This window comes from Ptychodera flava, chromosome 2 (genome assembly GCF_041260155.1).
Source record: "Ptychodera flava strain L36383 chromosome 2, AS_Pfla_20210202, whole genome shotgun sequence".
Taxonomy (NCBI): Eukaryota; Metazoa; Hemichordata; class Enteropneusta; family Ptychoderidae; genus Ptychodera; species Ptychodera flava.
In genome coordinates, this window is record NC_091929.1 from 3,825,215 (window position 1) to 3,851,244 (window position 26,030).

Sequence of the window (26,030 nt, forward strand, 5' to 3'; positions counted from 1 at the left end):
ATTGGGCAATATGAACTACAAAATGTCGAACACTGTAGGCCCCGAATTTGGACTATTGATTACGAAAGGGAACGGTTTAAAGCTTTCTTATGGAAACTTTGAGCAAAAGTTGAAGGCTTTGAATATCGAGGCCAGTACTACCTAAACTTGAGTTCACTGAAACCCTGTAAAATTGTAGTGACTATTGCATAGAAGCTGCTAACATAAAGCGCCACCTACGGCCATCAAATCAATTCTGACACAACTACTGTTTTTACTTGTGTTGTCCTTTCACATCAGTTTCTCACTTAGATATGGTAACGTTAACGGCATGTGAGTCTTTTATGGATGCTTGGTATTGAGATTAATTACTTTTTTCATTTTGAATTGACCTTTTATTTCAATTTTGTTGGTTCCCTAAGTGTCAAACTGTCCTTTACGTTTCAAAGTGTTTTAAGCAACATACGCAAAGAGAAACGCCCAGCAAAATCCACTCTGCTCATATTAATTTGGATTCTTTGTAAAGTATATTCCAAGACAGACAAGACACGGTAGACAATTTATTTAACATTCATAAGACTTTCATTATGATTATTTATTTTCTTTAATGTTAATAGACATAAAGATAAAATTAATGCAAGTAAGTATATGCTTGTTGCAGAATATGAATTTCGTCATTAGAAATATTAGTCTCATTCATCTCTATAATGAGAGTCAATCAATTGTAAATAATACAGAATTAATTATTTAACTACTTATAAATATTTAATTTTATTCGTCAATTCCCTTATCTAGTGACATAACTACTGTGATAAGTACTAGTCTTGTTCCCGCGGATATTATACTCTAAAGGCATGATTTCTAAAATCTAAAAAAAAAATTTCGTTTTCTTCAATTTTTTACTTATTACATCTAACATCTAAAGCTTCCAATAAGATACACCCATCCAAACTGAGAGAACACTATGATACGTATGCTCATAATATATCGGTACATCAATGCAAATTTTATGTTGACAGTCGTCGGTCATTTTGGTTTTTGCTTTTTATTTTTCAACAAGTACTTCCACTTCACATAAATGGAGAACTTGTGTCTTGTCAGCTAGTTGAATACTGACGTATCTTCCGGTCATGGAAGTGTTACACCGACACGTGATGGCGATGGTTTCTTCAGTAGCCGACGAATCAGAAGATACCAGTCCACACACTGGATTGTCCTCCAAGTTTGGGCTGTCACCAACGCGTACCTCAGCGCTCTTGATACGAAAAGCTAAAAGCAATTAAAATGAAAAATTTAGGTGCCGTGAATGTACAATACGAAGTATAATATATATATATATATATATATATATATATATATATATATATATATATATATATATATATATATATATATTAGATATATAACTAATAGATAGATAGATAGATAGATAGATAGATAGATAGATAGATAGATAGATAGACAGACAGACAGACAGATAGATTGGAATGCCTATTCGGCAGGGCATTTTACTTTAAAAATTTATAGCAAGCTGAAATCAGAACTTAAACGCTGTTCAGCATTCTTTCCCCTGGAAAAACACTTGCAATGGTTCTGCGTATATATGATAATCTCCTACAAATAAATATATACCGGTACTTACGACAACAATCCTGCCTGTTTGTTATGACAATCTGATATATATCGTAAGCTCTTCCTAAATCAACTTTCCACCATGGCCCAAATTCTTTCTTCGTTAAAGTGCATGATTGTCCTTCTTTTAAGTCGCTATCTTTATTTCCATCAATGGCCTTATCAGCTGTACCGTCCAAGGCATTGCCACTTGTCGAGCTCTGCATTGCCTTTTTGTTTAGGGCAACGTTGACTAAATGCTTTGGTAACTTGCAATCTGGACGATATAAGAAAGGATTACTTTAAAATTGGGAAAAGGGACAACGATTTCTGCAACATATCCCTTTGAGGATTGAATACACGACAAGCAAGCATCAAACACTATGCCTTTCTCAAAATGAAACACGGCTATTCTGAGCATGTCAGGCGGTGTCTTGTTGGCATATCCGAGCACCGTTCTTGTGTCGAGAACAGTGCGCCCAAACGCACCCTGTTTGTACATGCTCTGTGCAGAAGTTGTATGTTGTTGGTGGGTGGCGATAAAGTCAACAAAGCGTTGATTGATGTCGTAGCAATGAATTGTGTAACTATCTCGGTCTACTTATGAAGACAAGTTATATTGTTATCACTCTGTCTTGCTTTATTGTATATTTCAGCTTCCATGTTTTTCAGTAATTTGGAAGTGAAAATGATCAGCCAAGCTTCCAATTTTGAACAGTATTATTTATTGCTTAGCCACTGCAGCGATCTTTATTATAAATTATGACTCAACGATTAGTAGATGTGTGTACTCTATTGTAGAATGTATGTCGCACAGGATTTCACGTATAGTCTGAGTCTCTGCAAGTTCAGGACATTTCCGACGATGAACTTGGTATAAACTTCATATTGGCCAAAAACGGTTCGTTTCACATTTATATCAATCTAAGACACTGTCCCCTGTTCAACGCTGACAGAAGCTACCTGTAATGTTCGTTAACCCTTCATGCTTCAGTTCATGACTGCTAGATGATCTGGAAGTTAACTGAACATCATACGTTTCAAACACAAAGAGAAGCAACTAAAAATGCCCCTTATCGAATTCTACGTTAGCTTCTTAAAAAAGGTCAGTTTATGATTGATATCGGAGAAGCATTGGCATGTTGTTTGTTTGTTTGTTTATCTATTTATTTATTTATTCTATCTTAGAAACTAAAACTGATTTGATAGAAAATACGAATTAATGAAATCTGATTTTTTAAAGACCAGTCTCTTTCCACCACACTTCAAAACACATACATCCTGACATCATTGTTGCGTATACAGAGTTATTTTTTCTCACCTTCATTTTCCACTGATTGAAGATTAACCGAATTGACTTCTATGGTTTCATTAACAGGAAAGATAAGACGACAAACAGAGAAAAGACGGAAAGACCAATATTTATCAGCATTAAGAAATTAATGTTTGTAAATTTGATAACATTAACAAAGAATCGGCTTTGTTTTGTACTGTATATTTTAACAACAAAAGATGACGGTCATTGACTAGAAAATTACCACATCTGTCCGTCAGATTGTGTAAATACTCTATAGAAGTAATATGCGTGAATGTCATTAAGTTAGGTGTTTAAAACGTAGAATGCTCCATCAAAAAATGATATTGACACGTCTTATGACTCACCCGGTTTCTGGGACTTGCCGATGACTTTCAATTCGCACAGATAAATTGAACGCAGAGACGTTGTTTCTTTCCTGATTGTAACATATCTACCGACCATTGGACCAGACTCACATTCTACATTGGCCTCTCCCTTAGCTTCTACTCCTTTTTCATCTTCAAGATGTCCACAAACTTTGACTTCGGGGGACTCACCATCTCCGCTGATTTCGATCATGGTTGTGTGAAAGTAACCTAAATCATATAGAAAAGTAGAAGAAGCATTTGCTCCGTGTGAAATCAGACGGAGAGTCATCAAAAATGATGATCAGTGAAATAAATTGCCCAATAAATGATCAACGAACGGGAGTAATTTCCACTTGTGGGAAATTTTCAACATCACAAAGAGGAGAACCACCCCGACCTCTCCCAAGTACCAGCTGCTTTACAGCTGTCTGGTCATCAAAGATACATCTAATAAGGTAGTAATTGCTGTAGTATTCTGTATTCAAGAACAGTGCTCTCTCTCTCTCTTCTCTCTCTCTCTCTCTCTCTCTCTCTCTCTCTCTCTCTATATATATATATATATAGGTCTCGGTGGATAGCGAATTGAAGTGGTGTTTTAGATACAAAGATATTTCATAAATCAATCCTATGATCACCCTACGCATGCAAGATATATAGCTTACAATCGTACATAAAAACGACTAGATTGACACAGTGTTGAGATCTTCTCGTTTGCACCATACGTAAAATCTGAGCAACGATTTTCTAACTAAACAGCTCTGTATAAACATAAGCTACATTGTTATACATCTACCATCGAGAACAATAGAATTTAGCGTGCGCTAAAAAAGCATTACGGAACTCGCGCCCGTTCCGTACGGCACGGGCTGCGTTCGATTATGATCCTCGGGGAGCCATAAGTGACGTCATGATGTTATGGTGGGGCTCCCGGGGAAGTGGGAAAATCGAACGTCCCGGGGGGGGGGGGGAACAAATGTCAGACGACAACAACAATACACCCGGAAATCAAAGATTTCACCACAGAATAGCTATATTTTTGCTTGTTCATTTTCAACAACTCCACCATGTCACGTCAATTGTTTTGATTAACTGTACCAACCAATACATACGACTTTTCTCCATGAGCACTAGTGTTGTCTGTTTGTCGTCCGCCATATTTGTTATGCAGTGCCCCGCACTTCCCCGACTCGACGAGCAGGGGCGGTGAAATCCACCCCGAGGTACCCCGACAATGACGTCACACGATAATCGAACAGAAACTGGGTCGCCCCGGGCCGCCCTAGGGCACAGGGACGCGTTATTTTCCCAGCTGTGTCATGCGCACGCTGCAACCTCTTGCGAATTTGGGTACTATGAATAGTTGTACACACACTCTTACTCATAAGAAATCCAAGGGTGGACACCGAACTGGACCGTTCGGGAAAATCTACATTGTAACGGGTTATATGCCAACAAAACCAATAGTTATGGCCATTTCTTACGTCAAATAAATAATTTTTCCGGTAACATTACCAAATAGGGCGTTTGTCATTTGAAACGGAGTGTAATTTCGCTGCTTGAACGAAGGGAAAACTGCTCTGTATGCAAATTACAGGTCGCGATGTCGCAATAGATTTCTCGAGTGCTGATTGGCTATGAAGTGCCGGCTTTCCTATGACGTAAGTATGTGCAAATACAAACATTGCAAACGACGTCCCAGTGTTTCAACCCGGAAGTGTGGATCTCGCAAAGTTTTCGACTGTTTCATGGCATTAAAGTAAGACATATGCGTACAACTTATTAAAACTAGTGCCTGTCTAACAATATGCGAAGTGTGGAATATCTTTTGGGTCATTTTTTTTAAATTTCAGTGATTTTTACTAAGGTTCGAGCGCGAGTCGTACATGGTAACGTACAGACCGTACGCGTTCCGATGAACCACGCGCCACCTGTCCAATGACAGTTTCCGTTTGAAATGATTGACGTACAGAGCAGTTTTCTTTGAGGTGTCCGGTTTGTGTCCACCCTTGGTGTTTTATATAAGAACAGTGGCAAAGCACTTAATCTTGAAAATACTATTTTTATAATCAGACGGAAATATAAATATTCATTAATAATTGATATGTTATTGTGAACAAGCAAACACGGAAAACAAATGTTGTAAAAGATCGAGTCATAATGTTCGAAAATGGGTACTCATAGTACCAACATTCGTCATTCGAAAGATAACGCGTCCCTGTGCCCTAGGGTGCCTCGAGGAAGATAATCGAACGCACCCACGGTTTGAAGGCGCCCCATTCCCTGCGGCTGTATCTGCGCGTTCACTGTAGAACGGTTTCAAGGGACCCCTTGGACCACGGGCATTCTGTTGTTCTTAAATGATGGTGTAGGGCCTATAAGCGTGTAAACATGATTTCGTATTTTAGTTTCCGTTTGCCGCTGGAGAATTTACATCGTGATTTTAAAAAAATAAAAGCCTCAACAAAAATGAGGTATTATTAATACAAAAGAAACAGTCGCGTTCTGCTGGTTCACCCAACTGATTATTCTTTCTCTCACACCCGGTCATTCTGCACCGCGGCTAGACTCTCCACAGTCGCTGTGCCTTGTTTTGTGTGCGCCCACGGTGGGCCTGCATTCGAAGGCAGCTGTGCAGCTGTGAGCACGCGCTGCCAGACACAGCAACTGTCAGTTCTTGCAAGTATATGAATATTCATAAGGGTAGTGACGTCAAAAGAAACACCTATCTAACTGGGCGGAGAGAATATATTCTAGTAGCTGGTAAACTTATACACGCGTTATGTTTTTATTTTTCATTTTTAATTTTATATGGCTATGGTACTTGCCATTTTTTTTTTGATAAACGGATTTGTGAAGTTCTATGAAGTACCCGGATCAGGCAGAAATCCGACCGGTCGCTTGCAAGAACGTCCAGACCCTGGGATTCGCGTCGCGTCTCTGAAGGGCGCGCGCGTGTTCCAACAGCATGAACAGGGAAGACCGCAGAATCGCAGGGTCTCTGCCAGACTACACCGCGGCGCGGCATGCACGGCAGAGTTCTTACCAGCGCGTATTTACCGCAATCATGAAGCGCGTATTCCAAGTGCGGCGGAGAATGACGATGGTACGTTGCTATGACTGCCGCGTACATGAGCGCGGTGGCTGGAATGGAACGTGCACGCGACGACAGCTATGCACGCGAGCGCCTCTGAACTGTCGTCTGCTGTCCCGGCCTCAGAAATGTATATATATACAAGGGTATGCTCATATGAACATGGAACCTGACGATGTGCGTTACAAAAAAGGGGGGACAGGGGGGACAGATACTATTACCCTCTAAAACGTCCGCAAAAGGTAAACACATTTTTTATTTTTGCAATGTAACTCACTGACGATAGAAAGTAAAGTATAGAATGAAAATAAAGGAAAAAAAATGTGAAAATGTAACCCTTGACCTGCCTGGCTTGTTCACGTTCCGTACGACCAAAACAGACTAAGTAAAAAGAAATGCACATTTGAAAAAATCTTTCGGGAATTCGGGTTCTATTGAAAGGCTTTCACTAAAACTGAAAACAAAACTTAAATGTTCTTCTTTGGAATATTATATTGGAAGGTTTTTACTACGAAGAGAAATAAAAAAAATATGTCCTTTCTTCTGCGCATGACGAAACCACAGAACGGCATTTGCTATATTAGCGTATTTTGCGACGTTCGAACATCCAAAGTCGCTACCGGATAACGGCAATTTGTAACGCACATAGTCAGGATTAGCGATGCATTTATTGTCGGTCATATTTCGAATATCTACTACATGTCTGTCATTTTCATAACTTGATGTGTGCTACGATGCCCTTTCAAATTTCATACGTCGTTTTCGCGACGGAATTCGACTCACATCATCGGTAAATAATATCGTCCAGAAATGATTTGCATACCCTTGTGTATATATATTATTATGTGAAACGACACGTACACAGCGCAGGTCGCGCGAGCGTATGTATAGTACGCGTATTTAAATGCGTGCGTCGTTCCGCCGCGGCGTTTAGCATCGAAAGAATGCGGTCAATGTGGTCGCTTGTGACGTTCACGTAGACACGTCCGACCTTGATCTGGTTTTGTAGCTAAGTCGGCATTTCAATCTGAACGGCATTCTGTTATAAATTTCTTACACAGTTATCATCAAAGTTCGTATTTACATATAAGCCGTTTAGTTCATTCAGACTATCAATTCAGAACAACAGAGTGCCCGTGCTTGGACGAGTGCCAGAACAAGTCTCGCGCGCGCTCTGTACGTACGTATGTGTGTAGTGCACACACTCCAAAACTTGCAGAAGCGCGTCCGAGGTAGCGTTCCACACTGGCGCGATAAAATCGGAAGAAAAATTGTTGACATTGCACGAAAATGGTCACTACTCCGACATTTTGATGCCCCGATCAGGAATGTAAGATGTATAATAATAAGGTTATTACGAAAATACCGCAAAGGATGCACTCGGACATTGGCGCCTCGCATCGCCCTCCGCTTCGCGTCGGGCGATACGCTGCGCCAATGTCCTCGTGCATCCTTTGCGGTATTTTCGTAATAACCTCATAATACTTACATCCATACCTGTCAGAGATGTATCACATGTTGGTGCGTATGTGAGTTTGACGGCTTCGATGAGGTACTCGCCTCCCAAGTCAACCGTGAATGCTGGACCAACAACAAAAGTACCAGAATCTGCACAGGTTTTCGTATTACCATCCACCAGTAACTGATACGTGTCTATACCATCTCCAAGTAGATTTATACCACTGACTAATTTATTCAAAGCAACGTTGTCTGAAAGATTGCGACATACGCATGATTTTAGTCATCCAACAATAACATTCCATTGTGAAACATTCCATTGTGAAATGATCATTATTATTTATTGTTATGTGAAAAGGCCGGGGATTCTAGCAGTTTTATCATTATTAAATATTTTAATTTAATTTTTATAATTATTGTGCAAATTTGTTTTAGTGTAAGAGAAATCACAATTGAAATATCCAACTATTAAGCTCAGATTCTTATGCTTGGAACATACGCAAATCTATTAGTAAGGTTGGACCAACAACTAGGATGCCAGATTCAGCATGGGTGACACTTTCATCATCAGCCACAACAATGCCAACATGTCATTGTCTAGGAACAGGTTTATTCAGAGTCATAGTTTCTGAAACCAACGTTTGAATCGCTGACGTATTGAATATCTATTCATCATTGAAATAACCCAGGCCATCAAAACCTGAAAGAACGTGCAACCAGGCAAAGACTGGCATTTTTCACAAAGACGATATGTTGATGAAATTGAGAAGAGCGCAATGCTTGGAGTGTGTGTATTTCACACGATGTTTTAAAAGCTGACTAAATCTCCGCCATGTTTTCTAAATACAGTGTATCACTACCTACGTTATAGCTCTGGCAATGTGAAATTCACTTTTCATAAAAAAGTACCCTTACCATCAGTTGATAATAGACTAAGCAGCTTTAACGGTCCCTCTTCAGCTTGCTGTGTTGTTATTTCTATCAAAAAAGAATGTCATTTACATGAGACGGAAAAATACAGTTTTATATTAAAGTACACGAATTGATAACGATGCATAGACACGCCCCATACGTGTACTGTTTAAGTTTAATGGAGCAGGATCAATTCATTTGCGTATCTGGACGAAAGACAACCAGGTGGAATGTCATGGGTACCATAAAGAGGCTAACAGTTTGTGTATAACTGGTTGGCCCTGAGCAACCTAGAACGGTATGATGAGATAACAAACAGAGATCCAAGGATGGCCAAAGGATTACGAATCAGCGTTATTCCTACGGCGATAGCCCACAGAACAGCAAACAGAACGGCACTCCTAGGTACCCCTTTACCAGTGATAGCAATGTTACCTGTCTTGATTAAAACGATGGGACTTGATAACAGAATTGCTACAAGATATGTGTTTTTATTTGCGGCTTTGCGAACGACGCTATTACTTTCAACTGGTAAAATTGTTGGCAAAACATAAAAGCGAATATACAAAAACTTTGTAATCAGATATGAGAGGAAATCATTGCCGAATTCGAAGGAAGAAACTTGTCATTAATTAATGACACACCTGGCTTCATTGATTTCCCAAGGACTTGCATTTCACACAGATAAATTGAACGGCGACTTGTTGTTTCTTTCCTGATTGTGACATATCTACCAAGGATTGGACCAGGTGTACACTCTAGATATGCCTCTCCTTGAGCTTCTATTCCTCGATCATCTTCAAGATGTCCGCAATCTTTGACTTCGGCGGACTTATCACCTCCTTTGATCTCAATCACAGTAGTATGGAAATAACCTGGAATTCGGAGATGAATGCATATAAAGCAAGCGTTCATTTTTGTAAAAGTGCTGTAAACATGTGAAGACTATATAAAGTGCACATATATATGTTTGATCTCCTCACCAAACGTATTCGATTATGAAACTTGAGAAAGTCCAGAAAAATTAATAAAATATCTTTGCTACCGATCCTCACATACCTATTCTAATGAAACATATAACTGTTTACAGCCTTTGTAAAACATTTCAGCTGCCCACATTGCAGAGCAGACGGAGATTTTTAGATACTTCATTCCTGTACAAAATTGTAAATTCTTATTACAACGCATCTGATGTACTTGCGCAAATTACTTTTCATACTCCCCCTATAGCTCTGCGTCGTACTCTTCTTTTTAGATCAGCATCTTATCGTAAGAACATTTTAAAATTTGCTTTTTTATCACGGAGCCAAAACTTCTATGAGACTATTTTCATGGACAAAATTTATTAATTTTTGGTAATTTTATTATATTTAAATGCAGTTTACATCAGCTAATAATTGATTTATACATGGTGTAACTTGTTTCACTTGTTTTTTTCTTGTCTTAGTATATCTTTAGCTTTTATTGTTTATTTTTGTCGTGGTTATATTTTTTGTTTTTCTTTGTCATTTTTATCTCTTTTTTCTTTATGAAATGTACCTGTACTGGAGGCAACCTGTTGGTTCATAAATAACCATTGATAAATAAATAAATAAATAGAAAACGGTCTATTCCTATCTATCCATCAATCCATCCATCCATCATACATAGCCAACGATACTTACATCCATATCCTGTCATCGATGTCGCACATATTGGTGCATATGTCAGTTTGACGGCTTCGATGAGATACTCGCCCCCCAAGTCAATCTCCAAAGCTGGACCAACCATCAAGGGACCAGTATCTGCGCATGTCTCAGTATCACCATCTACCAGGAACTTGTAAGTGTCTTGAGTATCTCCAGTTACGTGAATTCCTCTCACTTCTTTATTCAAAGCCCAGTTTACGACACCGTTGGCTTAAATAAAATAGTAGACAATAACAATTTTACACCCTTCAAACATTTTAAGCGTTTGATAAAAGTTAAAAATGGAGAAGGGAACCATTTTTAAATTCGTTGCTTTCAGATCCTACTCAACGTACATTGTTACGGAAGTAGAGAACTGGCAATCGCAGTTGTATGATTTGCACATTGTCAGGAAAAAACTTAAAAATACGTAGAAATATTCATCGGCGACGATTCGAAATGTAAATTTTTAGATATTCGTAGCCGTGTATCGTCCTGTCTACCAGTAAATTCTCTGCCAGCAAACTAGAATGCAAATTCAACCTTTTTTTCAGTATTTTCCTCAGTTTAAAATATACAACAAAGGCTCCATACTTTCTCGCAACTATGACTTATGGAATACAATATAACAAAACATAATACCTGTAGAGGTTGCAAGCCAAAATGTAAGTACAACACCGACGCTCACAATGATTCTAAGACGATCCATCGTTGATATGAAGCTGAAACAAATATTACAAACAAACAAATGCCTTGTATGATTTGTTTGCCTCCCGTTAGGACTCTGAAATAATTGACCTTACATTGTTTATCAGGAAATATGACAACAGATTCAATCCTTTGGCAGGATTTCTATACTTGTAGTGGCTATTCTTTGTATTTAGCGTTCGTCAGAAGAGTAAAGTCGGAATCGAAAAATGTTGTAAAACCACTGGACTATAAAAGGAAAGTTCTCCTTAAAGTCAGCTTGGCATCAGAGATTTTTAGTTTTCAGGCTGAATTCTTTGTGTGTCTAATTGCTTGTCTACAAATCGATTTACATAAGGACACACTACCTTCCTATCTTTGGCATCAAGTCTCTCCTTCATTGACATGACAGTTTGAAGTCACATGTTTTATGACTTACTCTTTTTGTTAGCAGTCAAGGGAATTACAGTGCGTGTTTACAACATTTCAACAGTAGTACAAAACGTGTTTCTATCTAGTCTTTTGCCAGACCGATTTCCTACTCTAGGTAGTGTTTGAAAACAGAAATTGAAAAGAAAGGAAACTCTTTCGCCAAGATTTTTCATTGAAGAAATGATCACATAGAAGGGGCAGGAGATGATGAACATTGTCGATATTTAATCTATGTATTTCAATTCGATGAACGTTGAACAATTATTAGGTTAGTCGGTGTATCATGCTTTTACTAGTGATTTTAGAAACGTAATGAAGCGAATACTGGTCATACTAGCTATATGAGAACACTAAAGAGACAGGTCAGAAATAGCAAGATACTTTCCGAATGAATAGCAGCAGAGTTAACGTAATAACTGTTCTTAGTAAAGTAAGACTAATTTACTAACATAGTTGATACTTACGTACGGGCCTTGAATATTAGACGGTTTGGAGCATACAATGGTCGTCTGGTTGATAAAATATATCTTGCAACACCGTTTTATACACCATTTATCGAGGTGATATTGTGTGTGGCAGTTTACGATTGGTAGATGTGCCACTTAATTGAATTAAAATGATTGACAGCGGTCAGAATGTGTACGCATTATGTATCTGTATCTACGAAAACATCAACATTTTTACGGTGTTCAAAGATGGGATTTGCTGCCCACGGTGTCTGATTTCCTCTATTCAGTAATGGTTTTAAATGTGACATAATATAAATATTTATGTTAGTTGTAGCTGTTGCAGCTATTAAACGTACGTATGTATAGGTAATGTAAGACACCCTTGTTCAAAACAGTATTCTCTTTTTAAAAAACAGTCTACCCCGGCCGATAAAATTACTTGATGTAAGATTAAACAAATTTCTCACAGACACAGATAGATAGATAGATAGATAGATAGATAGATAGATAGATAGATAGATAGATAGATAGATAGATAGATAGATAGATAGATAGATAGATAGATAGATGGATGGATGGATAGATGGATGGATGGATGGATGGATGGATGGATGGATGGATGGATAGATGGATGGATGGATAGATAAATGGATAGATGGATGGATGGATGGATGGATGGATGGATAGATGGATGGATGGATGGATGGATGGATGGATGGATGGATGGATGGATGGATGGATGGATAGATAGATAGATAGATAGATAGAGAGATAGATAGATAGATAGATAGATAGATAGATAGATAGATAGATAGATAGATAGATAGATAGATAGATAGATAGATAGATAGATAGATAGATAGATAGATGGACGGATGGATGGATGGATGGATGGATGGATATATGGATAGATAGATTTTCTCATCTTATCATTTTCACACTTTACCTCATCAGTAATTCACAAGTTCTGTATATTGTAAATGATTTTTAATCTTTCTGGTCTCTTTTTCTTTGCCAGTGTGGTGTGTGTAAATCACTCGTGTAACTTTCCCCATCTTTCATTTTATGCAAGGTACGTGTTAGTCTTTCAACTTATCATCAGTACATTTCAATTCTCGATAAGTTTCTCTCTGCTATCCAATTAGTGAGTACAGTGATTCTTTGTTTTTTTACTATTTGCTCACTTGGTCATTTCTGCAGTTCCATTTTCCAAAAATTTTCCGAACTGGTGTTTAAGATTACATCTTTTAATCCTTATCGTTTATACTTTTATGAGATCTCCGTTTTTTACCCTGATAAAGTCGTATTTAATGAAATACAATAAGTTGAGGTAAAAGTGAAAACATTGTATCCAAAATTTGGTTCTGCAAGACTTTTATCCATGTTTTCTCATTAGATTGATATCTACAATATCTTACCTGCTTAAATTACTACGATGATTTTTTTTATTTGAGATAAATTTAGTGACCAAATGAAATTAAGTGACCAAGTAAAATATAGACCAAATTCGATAATTTATGAATCAAGTAATTAGAAGGACAGACGTATACAGTAATTAGTCACATTTTTATCTTAATTGTCATATAACGAGACCTTAAGTGCATCCGTCATCTGTTTGTTTTTCTCGCCCATTTCACCTCGTGATCATTAGCATAACAACAAAAGCACATTGGGGTCGTCTAGTTACTTAGATTTGCATTTTAAAACGACAATGCCGGTTTAGATGACTTAAATGCATTTATGAAATTCAGTGCGAATTAATAAAGGATTTTCAAACGGACTAATACCCAAAGAAGCAATCCTAAAAAAACAATTAGTTCGAATTTGCTGGAAAGACTCATAAAGACCATCATATCATTCAAGTTGCTAATGTCTTCTCTTCCCCAGTGTATTAATGGCAATTGAACGCTAGTTACTTGGATCTTGAATGAGATTACAACTGTGTATCGGCATTATAGTATATGTAGTCAATATTAAAATTGTCACGGGAATAGACGATAAACCTCAGATACTTAAAGGTCAGTGGCCAAAACTTTCGATGGTATTTTTACTAATTATCAAATTCTCGTCTACTCCCCAAAGCATGTTGAAATGCCAAGCAGCTAGTTTTAGATTGTTGTCGCAGTGTCTATATGCATGCAATGCACTGTTTAAATGTTAACATTTGAATTTATGTCCGCAGGAGATTTCACTTGTTAACAATAACATGCAGTTTATACATGTACAGGCTGAGTTGAATATCTGAACATAATTAACTAAGCTTGGTGAGTAGGACAATAAACTCCAGTTGACAATACAGAATAGATTTTGACAAAACAGTCGTAAGTTAAAAGTAACCGCTACTGGCCCTTTTCAAAAATTTGAAGTGACAGGAATTATTCAGATGAAACATTCTTTAAATTGCCTTGTAACTGATTGAAACAAAATGATAGATCTATTAATATTAGCACCTTGAGAAAGACACAACAGTGCGTATATTTGATAAAATGAACCACTTAACTTACTGTGTTGATCCTACAAACTTGCTAGCTCAAGACATTGTAACAACGGATAAAGATATGAAAAGATATATTTTAAGTTCAATTCTGGTATTTGAAGAGTTTGACGCACTTGAAATATTTCCACAAAATATTATTGATGCGCTCGTAGTTAGGGGAACTACAAGAATCTAACGCCCTCCCTTGTAGAGACTTTCTCTCAAAGCGTCCCTCACGTGGCCAAGGCGTGTGGAGTTTTGTTCAAAATCGTGCCAAAAGGAGATAGGAGATAGCGTCATACTTTTAATTAATTATTTGTTAATGAGAATAATCGAGACGGGATATTTCATGTTCTTTTTTAATCTTAAAAAACAATCAAAGACTGGCGGGAAAATTTCCACGCGACGACCATTGTATAATAATGATAATTTTGTAGTTATGTAAGCTAAGAAGAGTAATCATAACTTTGTAGAGAATTTACACCAGAAACATACTGACGTACAGATTGGAGACGTGGAGTGTCACGTTTGCCGTATTGAATAAAAATTTAAAGTTGTGCTAGCTACAATCAACATCTTGGTGTGTTGACTTCATTTACTGAAAGTAATACGATCCAGATATTTGTAGTTACTGCTATTTGAAGCCATCTAGCAATAATGCTGTAAATGTGCTCCAATAACAAGATACTTTTTCTTTATTTAGCGTTATTGGTAATAATCATGTCGTAAGGGAAGTGGTAATAGCGGTTGTCAGCCAAAATTAACTGCATCTCCCCATGGATCCATCATGAAATGAGCTATCCATTGCTCTGCACTACAGAAATATTGATCGTGTTTAAGACGCTTTGTCAAGTGTAAACACCAAGACAACAAAATATGGTGTTAATACATTTCTTTGCGTGCCAGACATAATTCCAATGACACTTTATTTTTTGCAAGCTGTATTCCGAGCATTCAAGTTCCTTTGATATTGCAATTTATTCAATTAACTCTTCAATTCAATTCACTGATGGCAGTTTACAACAGGGTTTCAATTAAACGAGTGACAGCAGGTACTCAACGTAAACAATATCAAAGAATGACGCATTATAGAATAATGGCTGCGCTGACATGTAAGTACTTAGCTTACTGTCGTTTAAATCGTTCGCAAAAAGCAGTTTATGCTTGTCAAATGTTTAATATTTTCAGAAACCGCAAACACCACGATGGGTAACCAACATTATTCTGTAAAATTAGAAACGACAGCTGTCGCTTGTTATCGAATTATGGTAGATATGCATACAATCGGAGTAAACAATTGCAGTCAGTAGCGCCTCTGCTAAAACACTGTCTCCCTAATTGTAGTGTTAAGTTATGAGAAATTTAACTTTTACGACTTTAAAATTTACTGAAAAAACGTTGGTACAATGTCGATTTCGATGATGACGTCATATGTTAATTGTCGCAAAAAGATATGGACGCAAAGGTGAATCTTATCTTTGAATGAGTGAAATGTCTTGACCAAAAGTTAACAACTGGAACAGTATTTTCCTTACTCTAAAATCTTGATCTACTATTTATTGATTTGGTATTATGACAACATATTTGGAACTCATGAGGATTATTTAGAAAGTGGGATGACCTTTGTGCATTTGTGTTGGGTTTTGACATGAAATACCTATATCGAAATTATCGAACCAATTCGAGGAAGCCAAAATGTTTTTCAGGTAGTAAGATTGTTTTGGTGTAAACAACTGCATTTTTATGATCTCCGATGAGGTCTGTAGTGTTTACCGCTGACGAACAATAAAATTATTTGAATAGATTTGCTCTCATTAGAAAGAGTTTTGTCCCGGTCAAAATTAATCTTTCCGTTGCACCATTGACACCGTCACAGCTGACACTTCCAAGATTTTACTATAAAATACATATATAGTATTCAAGCTAATGAATACATGTTCGTGAAAAAACAAGATGAGTCCATTTTTCCGACTCGATCAATTACCATGTCACCATTTATTTCTCTCACTCTGATATGTGTTACCCCATTGACGCATTCGAAGCTTGAACGAATTTACTCTACAGTATAAACATTACACTAGCCAATATCATCAAGAAAAACAAAAACATGATGAATGATTTCCAATTTGACAAATAAGAAAACTGTTATCACCTGATAGAATATTGTTTGGGAAATCGTATTCTCTATAATAAAAGAGGACGTGACGGAAAATCGTTATTGTGCCGATACACCACTACTTAGGACGAAATTTAATTTTTAAGTTGTTAATACTTTAGTCCAGAATCGACTGTCATCTTGTCCAAAACTGTTTTATAGAAACGCACAATTAGACTTTGAATTGCAACCTGCCGTATATAACTGGCAACAATATAACTCATCGTTTCACAGTACATGTCTGACGTTTAGCCAATATCGGTAAAAATAGCGGGGAACTCTCATCTACTGAGTTAATGGGTTAATTAATGACGTAAGGATGACATGAGAATCATAGTATGTCGTTGACATTGTCTATTTACATACGCATCTCCACAGATACATTTGAGTCTAAAATTGCCGTAGCGACATTGCAGAATCATTCCAATCATGCGTTGTGATTTTTCCTTTCACCATGACGTTCATAGGTTGTGTAATTCTATCGGCAGAATGTGATTTTAAGGTGACTCTATTCGTAGCACCTTTATTGCTTTCCTTAATGGACGAGAGAGAGAGAGAGAGAGAGAGAGAGAGAGAGAGAGAGAGAGAGAGAGAGAGAGAGAGAGAGAGAGAGAGAGAGAGCATGACTGAGTCAGTCAATCTTTTACTGATCTATGTGAAGGCATCGAAGACAACATGTAGGAGTCAAATCAACTAATTCTGTGAGATGCATCGATGATCGCAACAATAAAAAAAATAAATCGGCACCATCTTTAATATCATAATTGCTGCCAGACTCATTCCTAACACTACTCTAATTAACCTCTTTGGTTTGTTTAAGTAAGAAACATCGCTGCTTTCATACAATGTCAGATAACTGACCAAACACATATTCACAAACTTGCTTCAGAAAGAGTCACACTATTAATGGAGTTACTTTCACCACGACCTTTATTCGCAAATAGAAGAAACTCATCTGTGGAAAGCTGCTGAACGCTTTGATTTTCCCAGTAAAACGGTGGCTTTGATGACACGCAACTCTAAAATACATGCTTGAAATTGTATCAATATTTGTTAAATACAGAGCAGTGTATCCGTAAATCATATGAATGAAAATAGCTACAATACACGTATGCATACAAGTTTACAACTGTCCCATACATTTAGAACAAGCATTACAGATTTTTCACCAAAATGATTCATGAATACAGTGATGGTATATTGCACAGAGTGGATTTTTTTTAAATTGTTGCGACTTTGCCAACAATTGTATTGTACAATCGTATTTGATCTTTACAAATCAAGCGACCAATATTTCCACTTCACAAATATTAAGAACTTGTTTTACGTCAACCAACTGTATGCTGACGTATCTGCCAGTCATTGGAGTGTAACATCCACGCGTGATAACGATGGTTTCCACTGCAGCGCCAGCATCAGTGTCTACTTGACCAAAGATTTCGTTGTCCTCAAAGTCTGGACTCTTACCAACTCGTATTTGAGCGTTCTTGATGCGAAAATCTGTTATGATAGAATACATCTATTAGTATTTCGTCGTCATGTGATTTCCTGTTTACTGCTAACTACAATAACCTGGCAAAATATATATCTAATGTTGTCTTACTGAATATAATACCGTTGTATATCCATACCAGCTTTACAGCAGTGTTCCTGCACCTTATCATGCCAGGTCGAGACTCGATAAAGCTTATGAACTTTGACGTACTATTTGATCGATATTATTCGACTTAAAAGAGAGAATTTACCCTACCTAATACAAAAAACCTTCATTGATTTTACTCGTTTCATGGTGACAGGAATACCACAAATTTTGTATCAGAATCAGGAGATCTTCTGATGCATCTCCATATAAAGTAAGTTATTAGTACCAGATAGTAGTTCCGAAGTATAAATCTCTGTCGAATTACCCAATACTGAGTGTTCTGTATAGATGGAAGGCTACCGTTTTAAAGCTATTAAAATCTATTGTTGATGGTAAAGGTGATAAGGACTGGCATGTGCTGCGTAGTTACATTTGATACAACATCGAAAGTACAGAATTCATGTTCAGCGATGGTGAGAGACAAACAGAAATAGAGACAGAAATTGACAGTAACGGAGAAACAAATGCAGGCTGGAAAATAAACTTACGACAACAATCCTGTCTGTTGGTTATGATAATCTGGTATACGTCATACGCAGATCCTAAATCAACCTTCCACCATGGCTGGAATTCTTTCTTTGTTCGAATACAAGATTTTCCTATCTGCAAGTCACTATCCTTATTTCCATCAATGGCTTTGTCAGCTGTATCGCTTCCTGCAGTGGAGCTCTGAACTGCTTTCTTACCCGGAGCCACGTTGACCAAAGTCTTTGTTAACTCGCATTCTGAATAATGTTAAAGAAATATGCAATAAATTTTCACACTTGCAAAAGTATTGATTATTATTGCATGCAGTTAAACAGTTGTAAAATTAGATAAGTCTGGTATACGTATTGCGCACGTAAAGTTGTCATATTGGCAATACAACTCATTCTAATTCTAAAATGCAGGCATCTGACCAGATCCAAGATCTATCTTTCAAAGCTCGAAAATTATTTTTATTCATTTTGTGACATTTTTGTGCAATTCAATATGTGGTTTCGTAGCAAAGTTAAGAGTTCATTGTAAAGTCCCAGAGGCATAATTATCCATGGAATATTATAGCTGAAACAATCCTACCTTTGGGAATGTTTAAAATACATTAGTTGAAAAGAGTAACTCCACATGGCCATGTTCACTGCCGTAGGGAGTCACTTAGCCTTGTAAAGTACGTTTTGTGTACAAAATTATTAAACTGATTACAACTATGACGTACGCAATTCGAACATAATAAAATTGGCACGGGGGTCTCACGTCAAAATGATGTCATACTGTCCCTCTCTGAACCATATAATTACGGTTAATAACGATTCAGTGTAAAATAATTATCATATTTATTCAACCTACGCAATATTTGATATATTGTTTCATTAGTTTTCTATCGATAAAAACGTAAATAAACGATATATTGCACGACATCGTAATATTGCACGATATATTGCATGACAACGTAACGCCTATGTGACTAATGCATTTTGTTTCAACAGCTTTAAACTTCCTAAAGGCCAAAACGGTCCAGATAAACTTTGTACATTACCGACGTCCAAAAGCATTATCTCCAATATATAGAAAATGTCAGAAAAGTAGTAAACAGTTCATTTGAAAGTTACACAGACTCTATGAGCTGCATGTTATTTATTCTCCATACCTGCTAAGGTTGTCTGTTCAACATTTGCTTTTACTTCGGTTACTTCCTCTTTTAGTTTGTGGAGTTCATTGCACATGCGTTGTAGAAAAAACAAGGAACGGAAAGGTTAAAGAGACGTTAAAGATCGATGCATAGAATTTCATAAAGTAAAAGAGATGTGCAAAAAACATTTTTTTGCGATTTGAGGTATACTGCGTCATGTTGAATCATTTTATCTTCCGTTGTATTTATGTACGCTCCTTCCCTTTGTTGCTGTTATTTCATTTCGTTGTTAATACTTTCGTTGGGTGCGTGTTTGTTGATGTATTTCATTTTCCAACTCACCTGGGTTGAGGGATTGACCATAAACTTGTAATTCACACAAATAAATCGTTCGGAGGCCCTCTGTTTTCTTCCTCAGTGTGACGTATCTGCCTGTGATTGGACCATCGGAACACTCCAGGGACAATTCTCCATTCTCTTTCCCCCTAGTACTTTCCAGGAAAACACATTCTTTGGATTCGTCATAATTATCGCTTTCACTAACCTCGACCACGGTATTAAAAAAGTAACCTAAAAATAACATGAGCAATTTTGAATGATTATGCATAACATTTCTTTGCTATCGACTTGCTTAAACATGCAACTATTTTTAGCATTTATAGAAAATTGATAAATCAGACAAGGAGTATTCCACGAGAGAAACAAACTAAAAATCATGGCTTATAAGCCCCGAGAGCAGGGTTTCGAGACGTTGACATGGAAACCTCTATGCTTTGATTTGATAAGTCCTATACTAAGAGTACCGATACCTCTATAAACTAAAAAAAAAACAGAATTGTAGCAGTTGCCGGGATATGTGAAAGGAGGTCCGTCCGTACGTCAGAGGCATTGCATTGCATTGCATTTTTAGAGATATTAATGTCAAGGCAGGTCAAGATAAACAACAAAACTTACATCCATACTTTGAAATTGAATCACACGTTGACGCAAATGTCATTTGGACTCCTTCGATTAGGTATTCATCTCCCAAGTCAATTCGGAAACCCGGACCGACCACAAATCTACCAGAATCCGCACAAGTATCTTTATTGCCGTCTACCAGGAACTGATAAGTATCTTCACCACCGCCAACCAGGTTAATGCCAGAGACTGGCTTATCCAAAGCAAGGTTGTCTGAAACTGAGTTGTTATTGATAGCGTAAGCTCAGAACCAAAATTCTAGACGTCTGCACTATCAAAAAGATATAGTCAAAATGGTATATGGTTGGCGTGTTAAAGTCCATTGCACCGCAAAGACAGACGTTCAGATTCTCAATGTTTACAATTCTTTTCTGGTGCACTGCTTGCGTTGGCGCGTTTTCAAGTTCGTGGACTTCATGAGGTTTTCACTGTCTTACTTTTGTGTAAGTCGAAACTTGAATGTTCAAATTTAAGTGTAAAACTATTATGCAATTTCTTTCTATTAATTTACCGAAATTTGCACTGTGTCCCCTGATTTTTTCATATTCAAAGAATGATAAATAGTTACCTTAATAGTTTGAAATAATTTTATTACTTAGAAGTTTAGGTCATTCAGTTTGGAGGTGCCTACTACCTTAAGAGCGATGTTTGTCACGTTGTAACATAAGAAGGAAATACAACTTTGAAAGTTGCTGTAACATCGATAGATACGAAGATTTCTGGAAACAGTTTTCTCTTGTTTCAGTTCCATCATCATTGTCTCTGTAGGATTTATCTGATGGATTTCTAGACAATTATAAGACTTCGCATCAAAGCACTTTACAATCTCCACATTAGTCTACAAGAATATGTTCGAACTTTGAAAAAATTGGAAGAAATGCAACGTACATTTGAAAAGGAAGAATTCTCACCATCAATGGTGCAAACAAATATACTGCGAAATGATGCAACATCGTACCTGCCAAAGAGGGCCGACAATAAAACATAACGCCCAACGCCATCATCAACCAATTCATATTCATCCTTGATTAATATCTACAAAGAAATCAGATGAAAATACACTCAAAACAATATCGTTTCCTAATATTGTATTTTTTGTTTCAGATCGGTGAAAACAGACGTTAGGGCAGTGTCAAAGATACGCTAATTTCTGTGAAAAATCACGTACAATTCTGACCACACAACTGTTTTAATTAGTCCTGATTTATTTTCTTAAGAGACCATATGATGGTCAAAAGACGACATGCCTCTACCGTGAAAGCAATGTGCTATGCAGATACAGAGAATGTATTGTGTCATTGTCCGTTGATAAACTAAACTTAGAGAATTGAAAATACAGTTACATGTATATGTAACCTCTAGTGTCATATGCTTATACATAACATCCCTTGGCCTGAATATTAAGACTGACACTAGTTGCATGGACTTATTTTCCGCTTTTTATATACATGAGTATTGCCTTCATTTCAAATTTCTTGATAAGCTGAACCAGATCACTGTTTTTGTATCTAATTAGACATTTTGTTGCCATCATAATCATCAAATAAAGTCGTCATGATTCTCCAATTATCGACTGTCTCAGATGTAAAATATACATGTATTTAATGTCCTTTACAAGCGGAGACTATATCAACATTGGAATAAAGCATGCCCCGTCCCTGCACGCGTCCGTTGGCTTGGAGATGTCCTTTACTTACTATTTTAGGTGAAACTATTTACTTTGCTGCTAACTACTTGACTGTCGTAGATGAAAAATATTTTCCAAATAATCCTCCACATAGTTTTATCAAATGAAATTTTGCCAAGGTAAAGCCATTTTAATACATCGTTTACATAAAGGAACGACGTATATACGGAAGAGACAAGGGGAAACTATTGACTTTGTTAGAAAACGGTCAATGATAAATCTGACCTTTGACCTGTCCCTCGATCAAGTCAAACACATGTTTTCTTTCCGATGCCAGACCTTTTAACTTATCACGCTTCCCAGAAATGTAATGATAATTTCAATACTTACATGTATGTCCAATCTTGCAGTAATGTATAGAAGCATCAAACATACAGTGATATCTTGTCGTGACGGATTGCTCAGCGCATTCTTATATAAACGATCTGAAAGAATAATTCACGTGACTAATCATGATTGGTTAATTACATTTACGTTAATTACGCTGTAATTAGTCAATATACGTTATGTCATTTTATCTTTACTAATATGTATAACGATATCACAATCTGTTTAAACGTTTGCGGTCTTGTTTTACGTTTGTATAGCAATATCACAGGTGTTCAAAATTATCTTATTTAAACAGTTCTATTGTTTCTTACACCATTACTCGGAATACAAAAAGCCTACAACCAAACGCCGTCAGTAAGAAGTTACGTCAGACTCTTTGTTGCCTTAAGGTAGTAAGCGTCTCATAAGTGAAAGACGTAAATTTTCGCTAAAATTTTCCTCAATTATTCTTTCCACCATCCTCTTACCAAATCAACAATAACATTCAAGAGTCACCGTGCAAAATGTTGTACTAGAGAGACAAATTACCTGAGATTTCCCGATATTTAAAATTCAAAATGGCCGCCATCCCTATGTTGACTCTATGGGGAAATAAAATTTTTGACTTCCGAAAAACTAAGACGGTGAAAACTTTCTTCCACCAAGAGCTTTAACTTTTTCAACACCATGGTTTGGCCCAAATCCATTGTTATCAACGGTGAGTGGGAACCTGTTTACAGGGAATTGTGGTGAAGAGGTTATAATGAGCCCCAACAAATGATAGATCGGATTAGAATCAACAGAATTTAAAAGCCCGAATATCTGTCCCCGGGGCGCATGCTACCTTAAACTGAAAATGAGTAATAAATTGAGGACTAGCGAATTAATGATTTTTATTGTATGTTGCTTTTGTAGACTCATTTTGAAGCATGCGGAATAGCTGAAATTTTCAACGTCTGTTATTTCAATAATGTTCATTTGATCTGTAAGGTTGTATTAAATAATAAAAACAATTAATTGTCTGCTCAAAGATCACTTCTCATTTTGTAATTGCAGATAAAATTACACTTACTTTCTCAGTTGGGATTTCTGTGTTCCCGTACAGTGAAATTTTCTGTATTTGTCATATTTCAATTCAAACAATACAAAACGTTTGCTGTTAACATTTATATTTACGTCAATTCTTCATACAACAGTTTGAAATGAAAATTAATATGTATATTATAGAAACTTTCAATGCCTTTATCATTTCCAAAAACGATGTTTAAAAAGCCGCCAAACCAGGACTCTTTTCTCCTTCTGTTTTAATTTTCCTGCCCTCTTCTGATTAACTCATAAATTGATCTACTCATAAAAGTTAGATCTTTCATACTATAAGATTTCAAAATATTGAACTTTAGAAAGTTTAAATCCAAAGCGTTTTATGATATGGTCAATCAGTCCGTTTAAAGTCAGCAATGTATTTTGTATCCGATCTGTTTTTACCCTATCAGACTGAGCTTTTTCACGTTTTTATTGGACTTTTAACATGGCAGAGTTAAGCCATTTGCCACATCTTTATCGTAAAACTAATATTTCTTGATGATGACCTATTCATTAGGTAAGTTGCAAATTATAGACTCGGTGAGGTGACGGACGTGTTAATTTCTCAAATAAACAGTTTAATTGGTCATGACACGTCGCAGTAAATGACACTAATATTTTAATAAGTCGCTAATGTATTCAGCTACAGGGCCAGGTTGACAGGCAGGGCTTTGTCCGATATCGTCATGCTGTTCACTTCCCAATGTTAAGAGTTTTGTACAACTTTACCATTAAAAACAGCTGTGTCGTTGATTTTTGTATTTATATGTGTGTGAGTGTGCATTATGATTTCCATGAGAAAAATACAGACTCCAATTGCAATATTTGATGTCTTTCCTATACTTTTATTCTGTACGACGATGAAATTTCTCTTCCTTTACTCAGTATTCAGCTTGCCTGTGTCCAACGTTGAAATTGGAAAGTGAATTTGGTCCGAAACAATTCAAAAGTGATTTGTTATTGATAATCGTGCATAGTTCCTTGTGCGGCAAGACTTCTAATCTGTATTTTAATATATTTTTGAAAAATTAAGAATACATTTACTAGTTTTAATGCGAGCGCTATTGTCCGTTTAGGTTTAATGGCATTTTGAGGCGATGTAAATCATAAATGACGTTTCCTCTCACAGCTAGCTACTTCATGTCGTTTTTTCCGCTTCTTGAACGCTTCTTCCAGGTTAGTGGGTTAAAAACTGACTCTGCAGATTTATACGATTACATGGACTGCTTGAAGACTCACTGGTAGGAAATCTTGATCGCCAGAGAAAATAGGTCTTGTATTTCTCTCTTGTGAAAGTAATTAAGAGAGGTCGTGATTGGCTATGAACTGAACAACGATACATAAGTCATCTTTAGTCTACACTAATCTTAATATGAAATTATTAATATTTATTTATTTCATTAAAGGGAGAATGCGTCTTAATGTTCTACATCCTCAATATTTCACAGTAATATTTTGGCTGCTACTTCTCCAGATTCTTTTATCCCTGCGGAGCTTATGCAGACTACAACGCCTGGTTTTTGTAAAAATCAAGAATTTGATTTTTCCCTTTAAAATTAAGATCGAGTTAGCGGCCGTTATGGGCTTCAAATATAGAAATTAAAGGACCTTATTTCTCGAACCCTAATCTTTTTTTGGTGATCTAATATTTTTACTCTTCATTATGACAGAGAGTAGTCAAAAGTTTCCTAAGCAAACAGGTCAAAAGTTGAAATTTTCAAGTTAAGGCGTTTAATTACTTTAAATAATTATATTATCCACAATCTGTCAGAAGAGAAAACGATGCATTAACAAAAACACTAATTGCCCGTTCCACTCCAGTCCAGTGCACTTTTATTCAAATTTACCATAGCAGAATGACATTAACGTCGCATGGTTTGAAGTACGCCCTCTCAGTTCACGTATTACCTACGCAGACTGACGCAATGGTAAGGGAAGTGTTCTACGATGATATTTATGTGAAGTTTCATTATTTTCATCGTGTACGCTGATTTCTCCCGATCTTCATCGCCTAACTGATACGGATCCTATCGTATTGCAAAATACAGAAAAACAAGTAAACGTCATTGCATCAAACTTTACTTGGAAAGAGTATCCTGTATGGTTCAAATCGAGAATCAATGTCGACCTTATTGTACATTTAGTGCACTGGAAGGTC

General features: G+C 36.7%; 3 protein-coding genes across 4 annotated transcripts; all 3 read right to left on the bottom strand.

Annotated features, from left to right (window-relative positions):
* Nucleotides 1-583: 583 nt before the first annotated feature.
* Nucleotides 584-5,471, bottom strand: LOC139151686 (fucolectin-like). Its single transcript, XM_070724638.1, has 5 exons — nt 4,365-5,471; nt 3,253-3,483; nt 2,912-2,950; nt 1,622-1,867; nt 584-1,248 (listed from the first exon to the last, which is right to left on the bottom strand). The coding sequence occupies exons 1-5, from the start codon at nt 4,408-4,410 to the stop codon at nt 1,025-1,027; spliced, it is 786 nt and encodes a 261-aa protein (XP_070580739.1). The 5' UTR covers nt 4,411-5,471; the 3' UTR covers nt 584-1,024.
* Nucleotides 5,472-5,789: 318 nt separating this feature from the next.
* LOC139123755 (uncharacterized) lies at nt 5,790-12,125 on the bottom strand. Its single transcript, XM_070689910.1, has 7 exons — nt 11,967-12,125; nt 11,026-11,105; nt 10,381-10,614; nt 9,361-9,591; nt 8,720-8,782; nt 7,836-8,056; nt 5,790-5,903 (listed from the first exon to the last, which is right to left on the bottom strand). Exons 2-7 carry the CDS (start codon nt 11,090-11,092, stop codon nt 5,790-5,792), a joined length of 930 nt encoding a protein of 309 aa, XP_070546011.1. The 5' UTR covers nt 11,093-11,105; nt 11,967-12,125.
* A 5,713-nt stretch (nt 12,126-17,838) lies between these two features.
* Nucleotides 17,839-22,872, bottom strand: LOC139146752 (uncharacterized). 2 transcript variants are annotated; one of them, XM_070717780.1, is made up of 7 exons: nt 22,811-22,872; nt 21,752-21,828; nt 20,788-21,012; nt 20,176-20,403; nt 19,852-19,899; nt 18,713-18,949; nt 17,839-18,082 (listed from the first exon to the last, which is right to left on the bottom strand). In XM_070717780.1, exons 2-7 carry the CDS (start codon nt 21,813-21,815, stop codon nt 17,862-17,864), a joined length of 1,023 nt encoding a protein of 340 aa, XP_070573881.1. In that variant the 5' UTR covers nt 21,816-21,828; nt 22,811-22,872; the 3' UTR covers nt 17,839-17,861. The 2 variants fall into 2 exon arrangements, with proteins under 2 accessions (XP_070573881.1, XP_070573882.1); XM_070717781.1 differs by lacking the exon at nt 22,811-22,872 and adding an exon at nt 22,706-22,723.
* Between the last annotated feature and the right edge of the window lie 3,158 nt (nt 22,873-26,030).